The 17,500-nt window shown below is 46.2% G+C and overlaps 1 protein-coding gene across 1 annotated transcript in view; it reads left to right on the top strand.

The window, feature by feature from the left end:
- Positions 1-17,500, top strand: part of ttn.2 (titin, tandem duplicate 2) — a 323,953-nt gene that overhangs the window by 19,802 nt on the left and 286,651 nt on the right. Inside the window, exons 12-26 of the mRNA XM_078262434.1 lie at positions 490-632; positions 2,329-2,477; positions 4,389-4,616; positions 5,224-5,465; positions 5,867-6,099; positions 6,191-6,355; positions 7,218-7,386; positions 8,430-10,126; positions 11,654-11,935; positions 12,328-12,594; positions 13,068-13,340; positions 14,085-14,348; positions 15,440-15,700; positions 15,971-16,231; positions 16,998-17,261. Of these exons, the coding sequence (XP_078118560.1) occupies positions 490-632; positions 2,329-2,477; positions 4,389-4,616; positions 5,224-5,465; positions 5,867-6,099; positions 6,191-6,355; positions 7,218-7,386; positions 8,430-10,126; positions 11,654-11,935; positions 12,328-12,594; positions 13,068-13,340; positions 14,085-14,348; positions 15,440-15,700; positions 15,971-16,231; positions 16,998-17,261 (4,898 nt within the window). The remainder of the gene's footprint in view (positions 1-489; positions 633-2,328; positions 2,478-4,388; positions 4,617-5,223; positions 5,466-5,866; positions 6,100-6,190; positions 6,356-7,217; positions 7,387-8,429; positions 10,127-11,653; positions 11,936-12,327; positions 12,595-13,067; positions 13,341-14,084; positions 14,349-15,439; positions 15,701-15,970; positions 16,232-16,997; positions 17,262-17,500) is intronic.

The raw sequence follows: 17,500 nt of genomic DNA, 5'->3' as shown, positions 1-17,500 counted from the left end.
CAGGTGGGAGAGATGAGGAAGACTGTAGAGACGTCAGGTGGGAGAGATGAGGAAGACTGCCCAGAGCTGGAGGAAGCTCCAGCGTCGTATATAGTCTGGTGTGTGGGAACATTTTGGATTTCATGTCACCTATGATGACAGCAGAAATCAAACAACAGGTAGATCTGCCACTGTGTGCATGTATTGTGCAACATGCATTCAATGTGCTAATGAAGCTACATATCATATATATCAAGTATATTTCTGTAGTGTTAAAGATTAAAAGTAAAAATAACAAGAACAGAACCGAAAACCGTGATACGAACCAAACCGTGGGTTTTGTGAACCGTACCTCCCGTAGTGTTGACCTGACTGTCTTAAATGCTATATTAGCCCTCCTACACAATCTGGACTGCTGTCATAACTAAACCTTTAAGTTCACATCGAAGGTACTTTACTTGAGCATTTCCATTTTCTGCTACTTTAAGCTTGTGTGTGTTTCACCGTCAGATACAAAGTGACCTACAAGAAGGAGACTGGAGCATGCAGACTGGAGATATCCATGACCTTCGCTGACGACGCTGGAGAATACTCCATCTTTGTGAAGAACCCCCACGGAGAAGCCTCGGCCACGGCCAGCCTGCTGGACGAAGGTACGCTCATCTTCTGTTTACGACAGCGCTGGGAGAAGTACTCAGATCCTCTACTGCAGTAAAAGTACTAATACCACACTGTAGAAATACTCTGTTACAAGTTAAAGCCCTGCATTTCAGCTGGACTTGTAGGCCGTTATATTGTTGGATAGTTTCATCCTTCCTTCCTTCCTTCCTTCCTTCCTTCCTTCCTTCCTTCTGTAGTCCTTCCTTCCTTAGTTCCTTCCTTCCTTAGTTCCTTCCTTCCTTCCTTCCTTCCTTCCTTAGTTCCTTCCTTCCTTAGTTCCTTCCTTCCTTCCTTAGTTCCTTCCTTCCTTCTTTCCTTAGTCCTTCCTTCCTTCCTTCCTTAGTCCTTCCTTCCTTCCTTCCTTCCTTCCTTCCTTCCTTCCTTAGTTCGTCCTTCCTTCCTTCTTCCTTCCTTCCTTCCTTCCTTAGTCCTTCCTTCCTTCCTTCCTTCCTTAGTCCTTCCTTCCTTCCTTCCTTCCTTAGTCCTTCCTTCCTTCCTTCCTTCTTTAGTCCTTCCTTCCTTCCTTCCTTCCTTCCTTCCTTATTCCTTCCTTCCTTAGTCCTTCATTCCTTCCTTCCTTAGTCCTTCCTTCCTTCTTTCCTTCCTTCCTTCCTTCCTTCCTTCCTTCCTTCCTTCTTTCCTTCCTTCCTTCCTTCCTTCCTTAGTCCTTCCTTCCTTCCTTCCTTAGTTCCTTCCTTCCTTAGTCCTTCCTTCCTTCCTTCCTTAGTCCTTCCTTCCTTCCTTCATTCCTTCCTTCCTTCCTTCCTTCCTTCCTTTTTTCCTTAGTCCTTCCTTCCTTCCTTAGTCCTTCCTTCCTTCCTTCCTTAGTCCTTCCTTTTTTCCTTCCTTCCTTCCTTCCTTCCTTCCTTAGTCCTTCCTTCCTTCCTTCCTTCTTTAGTCCTTCCTTCCTTAGTCCTTCCTTCCTTCCTTCCTTCGTCCTTCCTTCCTTCCTTCCTTCTTTCCTTCCTTAGTCCTTTCTTCCTTCCTTCCTTCCTTAGTCCTTCCTTCCTTCCTTCCTTAGTCCTTCCTTCCTTCTTTCCTTAGTCCTTCCTTCCTTAGTCGGTCCTTCCTTCCTTCCTTAGTCCTTCATTCCTTCCTTCCTTCCTTAGTCCTTTCTTCCTTCCTTCCTTCCTTCCTTAGTCCTTCCTTCCTTCCTTCCTTAGTCCTTCCTTCCTTCCTTCCTTCCTTCCTTGGTCCTTCCTTCCTTCCTTAGTCCTTCCTTCCTTCCTTCCTTAGTCCTTCCTTCCTTCCTTCCTTCCTTCCTGTCAGTTTTTGTCGCTGTTTTCTAAGTTTTTGATACTATTTTCCACTTATTCTTGCTTTACTTCCTTCTTTCTACCGACTTTTTCCAAGTTTTTGTTGCCTTTTTCCATTAGTATTTAAATGTTTTTGAGTGACATGACTGTTGTTTGGTAAATCTATCGCTGGTCAGGGGGTACTCGGCTTAAAAACACAATTCTAATGGGGAACATTATTGAAAAAAGTTTGAGAACCACTGATATATATAACAAATAAAATCTATATAATATTAAATATGAAGTAACCAGAGTGCAAGTAGCATAATAGTGCAATATAATGTGTGAGGTAATGAGAGAGTTATCTCACACACAGCTGTGAATTGTTGTACAGTTGTATGTTAAGTTATGTGAAAGCGTTGTTGTCTCACAGTGTTTTTGTGTGTGTTTACAGAGGCGTATGACGCCTATATGAAGCAACATGACGTGACATATAAAACAGAAGTGACTACGACGGTGGTCCAGGAGCCCTCTGTGGTCGTGACTCAGTACGAGCAGGAACAGAGGAGAACCACCACCCCCATGAGCTATGTCTCAGAAACGGTACTTTTCTTTCTAAACATCCAGAGTTCTGTGAGAAGTAGGGGTGTCAACGATTTCGATTTCAAATCAAAAAATCCATTGGAAAAAAAGTAAGCTGTTGATTTCTCTCTCCACCCGCCTACTTATTCTTCTTCTTATTCTTTATTTTATTATTATTATTTTATTCTTATTTTTAAGGACAACACACATTAATTAACATTTCTGTAAGTCTCAGTAAGCCATGCAGAGCTACATGAAGCAGCAAGACATTAGCACAGTTACACATCAACTTTTTGACACTTTTGAAGCTCTGGGTCGGGACCATTGGAGTCAATTTTGACACTTTTGAAGCTCTGGGTCGGGACCATTGGAGTCAACTTTTGAAGCTCTGGGTCGGGACCATTGGAGTCACTTTTTGACACTCTGGGTCGGGACCATTGGAGTCAATTTTGACACTCTGGGTCGGGCCCATTGGAGTCACTTTTTGACACTTTTGAAGCTCTGGGTCGGGACCATTGGAGTCAATTTTGACACTTTTGAAGCTCTGGGTCGGGACCATTGGAGTCACTTTTTGACACTTTTGAAGCTCTGGGTCGGGACCATTGGAGTCACTTTTTGACACTCTGGGTCGGGACCATTGGAGTCACTTTTTGACACTCTGGGTCGGGCCCATTGGAGTCACTTTTTGACACTCTGGGTCGGGACCATTGGAGTAAATTTTTGATAGAGATGGCCTGGCTTGTTTTAACAACTGTTTACTACTATCCCTGTTTGGATGATATGATGTATAACAGCTGTATACTACTATCTCTGTATGGATGATATGATGTATAACAGCTGTATACTACTATCTCTGTTTGGATGATATGATGTATAACAGCTGTATACTACTATCTCTGTATGGATGATATGATGTATAACAGCTGTATACTACTATCTCTGTATAGATGATATGATGTATAACAGCTGTATACTACTATCTCTGTATGGATGATATGATGTATAACAGCTGTATACTACTATCTCTGTATGGATGATATGATGTATAACAGCTGTATACTACTATCCCTGTATAGATGATATGATGTATAACAGCTGTATGCTACTATCTCTGTATGGATGATATGATGTATAACAGCTGTATACTACTATCCCTGTATAGATGATATGATGTATAACAGCTGTATACTACTATCTCTGTATGGATGATATGATGTATAACAGCTGTATACTACTATCTCTGTATGGATGATATGATGTATAACAGAACATGTATACTACTATCCCTGTATGGATGATATGATGTATAACAGCTGTATACTACGTAGTCTCTGTATCGGATGCATATGACTGTAGTACTAGCTGTATACTAGCTATCTCTAGTATCGGAACATCGATATTATTTTCTCTGATCTGGGATCATTGTAGTGCTGCGTTTGGCCACACTCAAAATAGAAGTGGAAGTACAGAAGTGCGCAATTTGAGACACAGCAAGGGTAATGCTAGCGTATCCGTAGCTTAGCAGTATCCTGCAGCGGCTCTTTTCCTGACACCATGGCTACTGCCGGAGTCGGAGAGACGGAGAAGCAACAGTACTGGAAAATCCTGCTTCCCTGAAGTCACTGTGTGGCAACATTTAGCCTTCCCAGTGATTGCGTTATGGAAATTAACAAATGAGGTAAAGCCTGTGGGCTCCAACAAGACTCCATGGTGCATTCATGTGCAACTCGTAAACTCAGAGAAACTCAAACTGTCGTTGTGACGTACCCTTCTGCCATCGAGTGGCTCTTATTGCAGCATTGCCGTCCCCCAATAAACATTCAAATCAAAGTCAAATTGAATCGTGACATCCCTAGAAATAAACGTATGATTTCTTTATATAGAAATCTCACTTCATTTTTATTGTTGACCATTACGAACGTTGTTTTGCAGGAGTTTCTGATTTCAGCCTTTGAGGAGCGGATCATCCAGGAGATTGAGCTGCGTATCCTAAGAATCAGCTACAGCGAGTTGGTGACGGAGGACGGCGAGCTGATGGTGACGGCCGCGGAGGACGAGGCGCTGCAGCCCGCCTTCGACACGCCCGTCAAAAACTACAGAATCATGGACGGCATGGGCGTCACTTTCCACTGCAGGATGGCTGGACATCCTCTGCCGAAGGTACTGAGTCCAAAACCTTACCAAAATATGTAAACATGTAAAAATATAGTCTAAGATACAGCAAAACAACTTTATCCAATTCAGACCAAAGCTGGCAAATGTGCATCGTGGATGTGGTCCACTAAAAGTGCTGTTTTTTTTGTCGCTGACAGGTCAGATTATTATTCTAAGTGTCTGACAACATTATGGAAAGGATCCCTACAGAGGTAGACCTTTAAAACCTCTTTAAGACCTTTCTGATCAACCAGAAACAGCTCTGAAGTAGCTGGCGTTAAACCCACCAGACTCCATTGAGAAAAACAACACTTTAAGCGTGTATAGAGCCAGCATATTTTCACATGTATATCCGTAACCTACGTGTTTATTTCAACCAAAACTAGAGTTGTGATGGTTGGAAAAGTGGAAAGACGACCCAAAACGGATTTTCATAGCTTTATTTAGTTTCTGTCGACTTTGAATGAAGTGTGTTTTACGATGCTAAAATTACTGTTTATTTACATGGAGCCTGGTGGATTTAGCTAATGTTGTCAGACACTAAGAATATTAATCTGATATATTAAGAAGTTATATTGGTGGATAATCAGAATGATCCTCTGTCTTCTGCCAGATTGCTTGGTACAAAGACGGCCAGCGCATCAGGCCTGGCGGCCGTTACCAGATGGAGGTTCTCCAGGATGGACGAGCCAGCCTGCGTGTACCCGTGGTTCTGCCGGAGGACGAGGGCGTGTACACAGCCTTCGCCTCCAACATGAAGGGAAACGCTGTCAGCTCTGGGAAGCTCTACGTCGAGCCGTCCGGAGCCGTGACGCCTCAGAGATACACACCGCAGCCAGCCATGCAGAGGATCAGGTGAGAGACTCCGCCGGTCAGCGCCAACACATTGAAATGGTTGGAAAGCAGTATCCTCTATGTCAGTGTTTCTCAAATGGGGGTACATGTCCCCCTAGGGGTACTTTGGAGGACTGCAGGGGGTATGTGTCCCCCTAGGGGTACTCTAGAGGACTGCAGGGGGTATGTGTCCCCCTAGGGGTACTCTGGAGGACTGCAGGGGGTACATGTCCCCCTAGAGGTACTTTGGAGGACTGACATCGCTGTATTCTTCCTCTTTATAAAGACTTTTTTTTCTATCTACAATTATTTGTGCTGGTCAGGGGGTACATGGCTTAAAAACACTGTTCAAAGGGGGGGTACATTAATGAAAAAAGCTTGAGCACCACTGCTCTATGTTGATGACTCTGCTCCGTTTCTAGATCCACGTCTCCTCGCTCTCTGAGCCGCTCACCTGGACGTTCTTCCAGCCGCTCGCCCGGACGCTCTCCGTCCCGTCGGCTCGACGACACAGACGAGGCTCAGCTGGAGAGACTCTACAAGCCTGTGTTTGTCCTGAAACCTTCCTCTATTAAATGCTCCGAGGGGCAAACTGCCAGATTTGATTTAAAGGTTGTGGGCAGACCGATGCCCGACACATACTGGTTCCACAACGGTGAGACGAACAACTTTCAACTAACTCCAAACGTACATCTTTAGCTGTTGCTTCTGCCACATTAAAACCATTTCGTCCTTCGTTTTCTCAGGACAACAAGTGACCAATGACTACACACACAAGATAGTGGTTAAAGAGGACGGTACCCAGTCCCTTATCATTGTCCCAGCTATGCCACAAGACTCTGGAGAGTGGACGGTCATCGCACAGAACAGAGCTGGACGGACTTCTGTCTCTGTAACTCTTACTGTTGAAGGTAAGTCTGTCAGACACAGCTTAAACTTTAACCTGGACCCTACTTCTCCTATGTTTTGCGTCTGCAGTGACTGATGCAACAACAGTCTTTAAAACTGGTCCATTGTTAAAGAAGAAACAAGCTGTATTGTAACCCTACAGGACAAATGTTCAGCATCAGTTAGCGTCCACTAAAAGTTCTGTTTTTGCAACTCACAGACTCAGATTATTATTCTAAGTGTCTGACAACATTATGAAAGGATCCCTACAGAGATAGACCTTTTAGTTAAAGAGGAAGATCCTTTTAGTTTAACATGAAACAGCCCCAAAATCACCATCACCAAACCCACCAGACTCCATGTAAATAATCACTACTTTCCTCATCGTAAAACACACTTCATTCAAAGTGGACAGAAACTAACTAAAACTATCAAAAGCCGTCTTGGTTCATCTTTCCACTGTTCCAACAATCACCACTCTGGTTTGGTTGAAATAAACCCTTAATTCACCCATTTACATGTGGAGATATGCTGGCTCTATACACGCTAAAAGTCCTGATTATTTACATGGAGTCTGGTGGAGATATGCTGGCTCTATACACGCTAAAAGTCCTGATTATTTACATGGAGTCTGGTGTAGTTTGGTGATGGTGATATCGGGGCTGTTTCATGTAAAACTAAAAGGATCTTACTCTTTAACTAAAAGGTCTATCTCTGTAGGGATCCTTTCCATAATGTTGTCAGACACTTAGAATAATAATCTGAGTTTGTCAGCGGCAAAAACAGAACTTTTAGTGGACGCTAACTGACGGTGTATCGCCCGTGTTGTGTCTGCAACATTATTAAACGCTGTCTTGTTCTGCATTGTATTTCCCCATCACACAGCTCGAGAAAGCGTGGCACGCCCTCAGTTTATTGAGAAGCTGAGGAACATCACCGTGAAGCAGGGCACTCTGGTCGAGTTGGCCGTCAAAGCCATCGGAAACCCGCTGCCCGACATCGTCTGGCTGAAGAACAGTGACATCATCACCCCACAGAAACACCCACATATCAAGTATGAATCTCCAGTTTGTCCACGAAAGATTGTCTAACCCTTTGACACAGATCTGTACCGTACAGCTGCAAAGATTGATTGATTAGTAACTGTTATACTCTAAACGGGATAGGGAACAAGAGATGGAACAAGAAAGGGAACTAGAGAGGGAACAAGAGAGGGAATGACAGAGGGAATGACAGAGGGAACAAGAAAGGGACCAAGAGAGGGAACAAGAGAGGGAACTAGAGAGGGAACTAGAGAGGGAACTAGAGAGGGAATGACAGAGGGAACAAGAGAGGGAACAAGAGAGGGAACAAGAGAGGGAACTAGAGAGGGAACTAGAGAGGGAACAAGAGAGGGAACTAGAGAGGGAACTAGAGAGGGAACAAGAGAGGGAACAAGAGCGGGAACAAGAGCGGGAACGAGAGAGGGAACAAGAGAGGGAACAAGAGAGGGAACTAGAGAGGGAACTAGAGCGGGAACAAGAGCGGGAATGACAGAGGGAACGAGAGAGGGAACGAGAGAGGGAACTAGAGAGGGAACAAGAAAGGGAAGTAGAGATTGTCTAACCCTTTGACACAGATATGTCCCGTAGAGCTGCAAAGATTTATTGATTAGTTGCCAACTATTAAATTAATCGCCAACTTTCTTGATAATCCATTGATCAGTTTGTCATTTTTTTATGATAAAACAGGTAAACCTGTGTGATGTCAGCTTGTTAAATGTGAATATTTTCTAGTTTCTTCTCTCCTCTGTGACAGTAAACTGAATCCTCCTTTCTTTCATCCTTCTTTCCTTCATCTCCTTCCTTTCTTTCCTTCATCCTTTACGTACTTCCTTTCTTACGTCTTCTTGCCTTGCTTCCCTTTTTCCATCCTTCCTAATTCATTTTTCATCTACTTTCCTACCATTATTCCTTCCTTCCCTTTTCCTCCTCTTGTCCTTTTCCCTATATACAGTACTTAATTTCTTCTCCAACTATTAAATAAATAATCGTTAGTTGAAGCCGTACAGACAGTAGTTTGTGCTGAATAATGTATCCGAACGATTATGTATTTCAGGATTGACGGGACTAAAGGAGAGGCCAAATTCCAGATTGTATCTTCTTCCGGCTCGGACAGTGCCTGGTATACGGCTACGGCCATCAACAAGGCCGGCAGAGACACAACTCGCTGCAGAGTCAACGTAGAGGTGGACTTCGCCGCTCCGCAAGCCGAGAGGAAGCTCATTATCACCAAAGGAACGTACAAGACCAAGGACATCGCAGCGCCTGAGCTGGAGCCTCTTCACCAGCGATACGGCCAAGAGCAGTGGGAGGAAGGCGACCTTTTCGACAAAGAGAAGCAGCAGAAACCGCTCTTTAAGAAGAAGCTGACTTCTATCCGAATGAAGCGTTTTGGTCCAGCTCATTTCGAGTGCAGACTGACTCCGATCGGCGACCCCAACATGGCCGTGGAGTGGCTGCACGATGGCAAACCCCTGGAAGCCGCCAACCGGCTCCGCATGGTCAACGAATTTGGCTATTGCAGCCTCGACTACGAAGCCGCCTACGCCAGAGACAGCGGCGTCATCACCTGCAGAGCCACCAACAAGTTCGGAGTGGATCAGACCTCGGCAACGCTCATCGTCAAGGACGAAAAGGGCCTCGTCGAGGATACGCAGCTACCCGAAGGCAGGAGGGGAGCGCACAGGATCGACGAGATCGAACGCATGGCGCACACGGGAGGACCCTACGGAGTCACCGCTGACGAAGAAATGGAGAAGATGAAACCAGAGATTGTGCTTCTTCCCGAACCGGCCAGAGTTTTTGAAGGCGGCATTGCACGATTCCGCTGCAGGGTGACCGGTTATCCTGCACCCAAAGTCAACTGGTACCTCAACGGACAACTGATCCGCAAAAGCAAGAGATACAGACTTACCTACGATGGCATTTACTACTTGGAGATCGTCGACGTCAAGTCCTACGACTCTGGAGAAGTCAGGGTGGTCGCAGACAATCCTCTCGGCACAACCGAGCACACGGTGAAAGTGGAGATCCAACAGAAGGAAGACTTTAGATCCGTGCTGCGTCGCGCTCCCGATCAGAAGGCCGCGGAGGCAACGCATGACCCTGGCAAAGTTGGATTTGATGTGGTGAAGGTGGAACGACCTAGTGAGTCGGCACAGGACAGAGAAGTCGTGAGGCTGCGCAAGGCGCAGAGAGTCATTCACGAGAAAACCTCGGAGGAGTCGGACGAACTGAAGAGCAAGTTCAAGCGCAGGACGGAGGAAGGTTTCTACGAGTCCATCTCTGCCGTGGAGTTCAAGTCGCGCAAGAGGGACGACTCCTACGAGGATCTGCTGAAGAAGACGAAGGATGACCTCCTCCATCGCCTGAAAGAGAAAGAAGAAGCCGAGAGGAAGAAGATGGAGGAACAGGGCAAAGTCACGATCCCCACGATCAAACCAGAGAGGGTCCAGCTCTCCCCGAGCATGGAAGCACCCAAGATCCTCCAACGCATCACGAGCAAGACGGTTGCCCCGCTGGACGAGGTTCGGTTCCAGCTGCGAGTCGTCGGCAGACCAGAACCTGAGTGCCAGTGGTTCAAGAACGGCGTCCTGGTGGAGAAGACGGAGCGTATCTACTGGTACTGGCCAGAGGACCACTTGTGCGAGCTGGTGATCCGAGACGTGACGGCAGAGGACTCCGCCAGCATCATGGTGAAAGCCGTGAACGTTGCCGGGGAGGCCTCCAGCCACGCCTTCCTGCTTGTGCAAGGTAAAGACTTTTCACGAGAAATCTCTGATATATTTGCCAATTTATTTCTTTCAACACTTGACTTGACGCTTTCTAAGGTCGTTATTTTAATTACTTACTGCTGAAATGCAAGACAGATACAATTGTCTCCAAGGATGCCAAAAGTATTGTTTAGGTACCGGTATCAAAGTTTTGTATTGGTATCAGTATCGAGAATGTAAAATGAAACCATGAAAACGATAACCAGCCCTAGAGTGCAGTGTTAAGGGAACTAGAGAGGGAACTAGAGAGGGAACAAGAGAGGGAACTAGAGAGGAAACTAGAGAGGAAACTAGAGAGGGAACTAGAGAGGGAACTAGAGAGGGAACAAGAGAGGGAACTAAAGAGAGAACAAGGAGGATATAAATGAGGGAACAAGAGAGGGAACTAGAGAGGGAACTAGAGAGGAAACTAGAGAGGGAACTAGAGAGGGAACAAGGAGGATATAAGTGAGGGAACTAGAGAGGGAACTAAAGAGAGGGAACTAGAGAGAGAACAAGGAGGATATAAATGAGGGAACTAGAGAGGGAACTAGAGAGGGAACTAGAGAGGGAACAAGAGAGGGAACTAGAGAGGAAACTAGAGAGGAAACTAGAGAGGGAACTAAAGAGAGAACAAGGAGGATATAAATGAGGGAACTAGAGAGGGAACAAGAGAGGGAACAAGAGAGGGAACAAGAGAGGGAACAAGAGAGGGAACTAGAGAGGGAACAAGGAGGATATAAATGAGGGAACTAGAGAGGGAACAAGGAGGATATAAGTGAGGGAACTAGAGAGGAAACTAGAGAGGGAACTAGAGAGGGAACAAGGAGGATATAAGTGAGGGAACTAGAGAGGGAACTAAAGAGAGAACAAGGAGGATATAAATGAGGGAACTAGAGAGGGAACAAGGAGGATATAAGTGAGGGAACTAGAGAGGGAACTAGAGAGGAAACTAGAGAGGGAACAAGGAGGATATAAGTGAGGGAACTAGAGAGGGAACAAGAGAGGGAACAAGAGAGGGAACAAGAGAGGAAACAAGAGAGGGAACTAAAGAGGGAACTAGAGAGGGAACTATAGAGGGAACTATAGAGGGAACTAAAGAGGGAACTAAATAGGGAACTATAGAGGGAACTAGAGAGGGAACAAGGAGGATATAAGTGAGGGAACTAGAGAGGGAACTAGAGAGGGAACTAAAGAGGGAACTAGAGAGAGAACAAGGAGGATATAAGTGAGGGAACTAGAGAGAGAACAAGGAGGATATAAGTGAGGGAACTAGAGAGGGAACTAGAGAGGGAACTAAAGAGGGAACTAGAGAGAGAACAAGGAGGATATAAGTGAGGGAACTAGAGAGGGAACTAGAGAGGGAACTAGAGAGGGAACTAGAGAGGGAACTAAAGAGGGAACTAGAGAGAGAACAAGGAGGATATAAGTGAGGGAACTAGAGAGAGAACAAGGCCTGAGAGATATTTCTAAGAGTGCAGTGTTCCAACGTATGTTGAAGTCTGACCGGATGTTTTCTGTTTTTTAGGCAAGACGGCGGTGACCTTCACCCAACATCTGGAGGACGTGAGCGCCAACGAGAAGGACACCATGGTGACCTTCGAGTGTGAAACCAACGAGCCTTTCACCAAAGTGAAATGGCTCAAGAACAACACGGAGATCTTCTCCGGAGACAAGTACAGAATGCACTCTGACAGAAAGGTCCACTTCCTGTCCGTGCTGGTCATCGAAATGAAGGACGCTGCCGAATACTCATGTGTGATTGTAGACGACGAGAGCATCAGGACGAGTGCCAGGCTCCATGTAGAAGGTAATCTTTACACACCCAGAAAGGTTACAGCCAACGTTTGCTCTGGGTTTTATTTAGGGGGATTGTACAACTATTAGATAATGTCAAAATAATGAGATAAAGAGTCAAAATAATGAGAAAAGAGTCAAAATAATGAGATAAAGAGTCAAAATAATTACATAAAAAGCTTCCTAGCCACTGTTTACTTTGGACTCGAAATTATGAAATAAACAAAAGATGAAAAAAGAAAGGAAATAGACCAAACGAGAGGAAACTAGAGAGGAAACTAGAGAGGGAACTAGAGAGGGAACTAGAGGAAAATGAGGGGGAAGAGAAGGAAGTAAAAGAGAAAGAATGAAGAACCTATTGAACCCGGGGATGATACCAGTTGTTGATTATGTTTGTGTGTTCAGGCGCCGCCCTGGAGCTGAGGAAACCTCTGGAGAACATCGAGGTGCCGGAGACCTACGCCGGAGAGTTTGAGGTGGAGCTGTCCCGCGAGGACGCCGAGGGCAGCTGGTTCTTCGGAGACAAGGAGCTGTCTCCCAGTGGTAAATACATCATGTCCTCCCGCCGAGGAAGACACACCCTGTCCATCAAAGACGTGAGGAAGGAAGACCAGGGGAAGTATAGCTTCGTATGTGGAGATCTGAGGACCAGCGCCTCGCTGAAGATGAAACGTAAGAAATTTCACACACTCAACAACTTTGTTTTACCGCTGGAACTGTTAGGCAACTTTTTCTGCACCTTTTTCGGCGTTTTGTCGCCTTCTTAGACGTCTTTTTAGTCGGCAACTTTTGCACCTTTTTTGATGCCTTTTTGGCACATTTTTTGGCACCTTTTTGAGTGTTTTCTGTGCTTTTTTGTCACTTTTTCCAACATTTTTGTTGCTTTTCTTGGCTCCTTTTTCAGCAGTTGTTTGACACTTTGACACTTTTTTCTTGCCTTTTTTCCGCCTTTTCGGCTCCTTTTTCGGCGCCTTTTTCGGCACTTTTTGTCGCCTTTCCAATATTCACTAGAAGTTTTTATTAATTTTGCTGTTTGGGTTCCCTACAACATACATACATACAAGTTATCTTGCGGCAATTTGGTTAAAAGAAAATATTTCTGATGTAAAAAAAACGTTCAAATTAACGTGTTTCTGTCCCTCCAGTGCGCCCCGTCACCCTGATGCAGCCTCTAACTGACCTGACAGTGTGCGAGGGCGACATCGCCCAGCTCGAGGTCCGCTTCTCGCAGGAGAACGTGGAGGGAACCTGGATGAAGAACGGCGCTGCCATCTCGGCCTCGGACCGTGTCCACATCGTCATCGACAAACAGATTCACAAGCTGCTGCTGGAGAACGTCACCAGGGAAGACGCAGCTTCCTACGCGTTCGTGGTTCCCGCGCAGGATATCTCCACCTCGGGAAAACTCAGCGTTCAGAGTAAGAGTCACATCTAGGGGCACAAAACTATGTTTAGTTTTTTTACCCCTTTTTATTTTAAAGTTCTCTAGTTCCCTCTCTTGTTCCCTCTCTTGTTCCCTCTCTTGTTCCCTCTCTTGTTTCCTCTCTAGTTCCCTCTCTAGTTTCCTCTCTCTTGTTCCCTCTCTAGTTCCCTCTCTAGTTCCCTCTCTCTTGTTTCCTCTCTTGTTTCCTCTCTTGTTCCCTCTCTTGTTCCCTCTCTCTTGTTTCCTCTCTTGTTCCCTCTCTAGTTTCCTCTCTAGTTCCCTCTCTAGTTCCCTCTCTAGTTCCTCTTGTGTTCCCTCTTGTGTTCCCTCTTGTGTTCCTCTCTAGTTCCTCTCTAGTTCTCTCTAGTTCCCTCTCTAGCCCCTCTTGTTCCCTCTCTAGTTCCCTCTCTAGTTCCCTCTCGTAGTTCCCTCTCTTGTTCCCTCTCTAGTTCCCTCTCTAGTTCCCTCTCTAATTCCCTCTCTTGTTCCCTCTCTAGTTCCCTCTCTAGTTCCCTCTCTAGTTCCCTCTCTTGTTCCCTCTCTAGTTCCCTTTCTTGTTCCCTCTCTAGTTCCCTCTCTTGTTCCCTCTCTAGTTCCCTCTTTTTATCCTTTTTTCAGACATTTTCTACACTTTTGAAAGCATGTTTTCAACATGTTTGTGGTGTGTTCATAATAGGGTTTAGATCTGAAAGTTATGTGTAAGTCTGTAAACCGGTTAAAACTCTCTGAACTTTTGCAGCGATCGACATCATGGTTCCGCTGAAGGACGTGTCCTCAGTCGAAGGCACCAAGGCGGTTCTGGAGGCCAAGATCTCCGCTCAGGACATCAGCTCGGTCAAATGGTACCTCAACGACAAACTGCTGCTGCCCAGCGACCGGATCCAGATGGTTGCAAAGGGATCCAAGCAGCGACTGGTCTTCAGCAGGACCTACGCGTCTGATACCGGACGCTACAAACTGGTGGTCGGAAAGGTGGACACCAGCTGCAGCCTCACTGTCCAAAGTAAGACACAGTTTATTCTTTTATGTTTTGTGCGCCGAAGTTTTGGTACTTATCGGCTAGCGGCTTAAAGGAGAAATCCGGCGTACTGTCGATAGGAAAAAAAAACGACCAAAATCGGTGCTAGCAAACTGGAGGTGCTGCAGCTAATGGCCAGAGCTCCCAGTTAGCTAACATGCCAGTTCTTGGGGCATGTTCTAAAGAGTGCTTTGATGCATCTTAACAGACACAAAATGCAATTAAAATGTCTGTGCAACATGAACAGGGCCCTTAAGTGACATCAAGATGCATTTTCAACTCAGACATTGTGAAGAAACCGTTTGTAAAAAGTTTGTACTGTCACCTACCTCTTCTTCCATCGGTCGGTTTACCGAAAGCCCAAAAGAGTCGATCACGGAGGTCAAGCCTTCGCAGCGAAAACTTTAAGTTTATTTCCCCCTCAAAAATAGGTAATTGAGCACTGTAGTGGTTATGACCTTATCAGTGACTACATGGAAACGGTCCAAATGATGCCTGTGGCTTGCACAGTAATAGCGTTACTGAAAGCTAGCTCTAGTGTCACACTGAAGTCCCATGGGAATAGAGAGGGACCTAGAGAGGGACCTAGAGAGGGAACAAGGGAGGAAACTAGAGAGGGAATAGAGAGGGACCTAGAGAGGGAACTAGAGAGGGAACTAGAGAGGATATAAGAGAGGAAACTAGAGAGGGAACTAGAGAGGGAACTAGAGAGGGAACAAGAGAGGGAACTAGAGAGGATATAAGAGAGGAAACTAGAGAGGGAACTAGAGAGGGAACTAGAGAGGGAACTAGAGAGGGAACTAGAGAGGGAACAAGAGAGGGAACTAGAGAGGATATAAGAGAGGGACCTAGAGAGGGAACTAGAGAGGGAACTAGAGAGGGAACAAGAGAGGGAACTAGAGAGGGACCTAGAGAGGGAACAACAGAGGGACCTAGAGAGGGACCTAGAGAGGGAACAACAGAGGGAACTAGAGAGGGACCTAGAGAGGGAACAAGAGAGGGAACAAGGAGGCCTAGTTTTTTTCCCATGATCCTGTTTTTAGCTCCATGTTGTAACCCCGCTGTTGTTTCTACAGAGGTTCACATCGTGAAGCACATGGAGGACAAAGTTTGCTCCGAGTCCCAGAACGTTACTTTTAACGTGGAAGTGTCTCACCCCGGCATCGACCCCGTCTGGACCTTCAAGAACCAGCAGCTCAAAGCCGGACCCAAATACAAGATGGAGTCCAAGGGCGTGGCCCACTCTCTGACGGTCATCGATGCCATGAAGGACGTGGACGGCCAGTACACGTTCCACGCTGGGGAACAGACGTCCAGCGCCAAGCTCACCGTCTCCGGTACGTCTCCACCAACACATTCACACAATCGCTTTTCTCTACAACGGCGGATATAAGAGAGGGAACAAGGGAGGATCTAAGAGAGGATATAAGAGAGGGAACTAGAGAGGGAACTAGAGAGGGAACTAGAGAGGGAACTAGAGAGAGAACAAGAGAGGGAACTAGAGAGGGACTCCAGATACTCCAGAGTGTTATGGAAAATATTTCAGACGTTAGGGCTGCTTCGTTGCCCCAGAGTTTAACCCAAAGTGTCCCCTTGGCTGCCTCCAGGTGGCGCCATCACGCGGCCGCTGCAGGACGTCATGGTGGCCGAGTCTCAGACTGCGGCGCTGGAGTGTGAAGTCGCCAACGCCAACGCCGAGGGCAAGTGGCTGAAAGACGGCCATCCCGTGGACTTCAACGAGAACGTGACAAGCGAGGTGAAGGGCGCCGTCAGACGCCTTGTCATCACCATCACCAGACCGCAGGACGTCGGGGAGTACACCTACCAGGTGGCCAACTCCAAGACGACCGCCAACCTCCGCGTCGAGGGTAAGCACTTTTTCAGCGTTTTGTCGCCTTTTTAGACGTATTTTTAGTTGCCAATTTTGACACATTCTTACTTTTTTCGGCACATTTTTTGTCATCTTTTTTTTTGTCTTTTTGTGTGTTTTCTGGGCCTTTTTGTCCCCTTTTTAATCGCCTTTTTTATCACTTTTTCCTGAAGTTTTATGTGCTGAAAAAGGCACCTTTTTTGTTGCTCTCAGTGACTGTCCTTCCTTTGCCGTACCTGAAGTTGCTGCATTCTGGCTGCTGTCTGTAGATTCCTTCATGCTCAGCTCGTATTCTTCCAGATGTTTCATACCAGATGTTGTAACAGCGGTGATGTTGTGTATTGTTTAGGGTCCTCGCCACCACCAGACTAATCAGCATTGCAGATTGAACATGTAGCTGGACTTGAATGGCCTTCTTTTGACTGAAAGTACTGCCAAACAACACTTTTTCTGCTCACCAGTTCCATTTCCACTTCCTCTCAGCCTGCTGCATTGAAGCTCCACCTACGTAAACCCCTTCCCGTAATAAACGGCGCCGTCATTACGGCGACCGGCGTATCGCGCGGAGTGGAAGCGTAGGGTTCAGCAGAAACCCAACCCCGTCAAAAAGCCCAATATTCAGCCCAATCTGAAGCCCAATCCTGGATTCAGTTCATCCCTGGTCTTTAGCTGTACAACTGGCGAGGGGTCTAAAAATACAGTTCTGTTCTGTCTTGTATTTTCTGTATGATTTATGTGAGTCTGTGTGTTTCCTGTGTCTGCAGCGGTGAAGATCAAGAAGACTATGAAGAACCAGACAGTGACGGAGACCCAGGAGGCGGTGTTCACCCTGGAGCTCACCCACCTGGACGTGAAAGGATCGCAGTGGATCAAGAACGGCGTGGAGCTACAGAACAGCGACAAGTACGAGATCACGTCCGCTGGCGTGGTCCACACGCTCAAGGTCAAGAACTGCAACACGCACGACGAGTCCGTTTACTCCTTCAAACTGGGGAAACTGTCGGCCAACGCCAGGCTCAACGTGGAGAGTGAGTACCACTGATTTACTGTCATTTATATCATAACTACTGGCCCCGTAATCCACAATTAAATGGTAACTACCGTTTTTTTTCAACCTGGACCCTATTCTTCCATGTTTTTTTGTGTAAGTGACTGAACAACTATCTTTGAAATGTGTCCAGTATTGAGCGAGAACGCTGTAACCGGCAGCTATGAACCGGGCTGTTATGTAACGCTACAGGACACTACTGTTCAGCATCAGTTAGCA

This window comes from Sander vitreus, chromosome 11, assembly GCF_031162955.1.
Source record: "Sander vitreus isolate 19-12246 chromosome 11, sanVit1, whole genome shotgun sequence".
Lineage (NCBI taxonomy): Eukaryota > Metazoa > Chordata > Actinopteri > Perciformes > Percidae > Sander > Sander vitreus.
The sequence above is the reverse complement of the archived record's forward strand: the minus strand, read 5'-3'. Positions and strand labels throughout refer to the sequence as shown.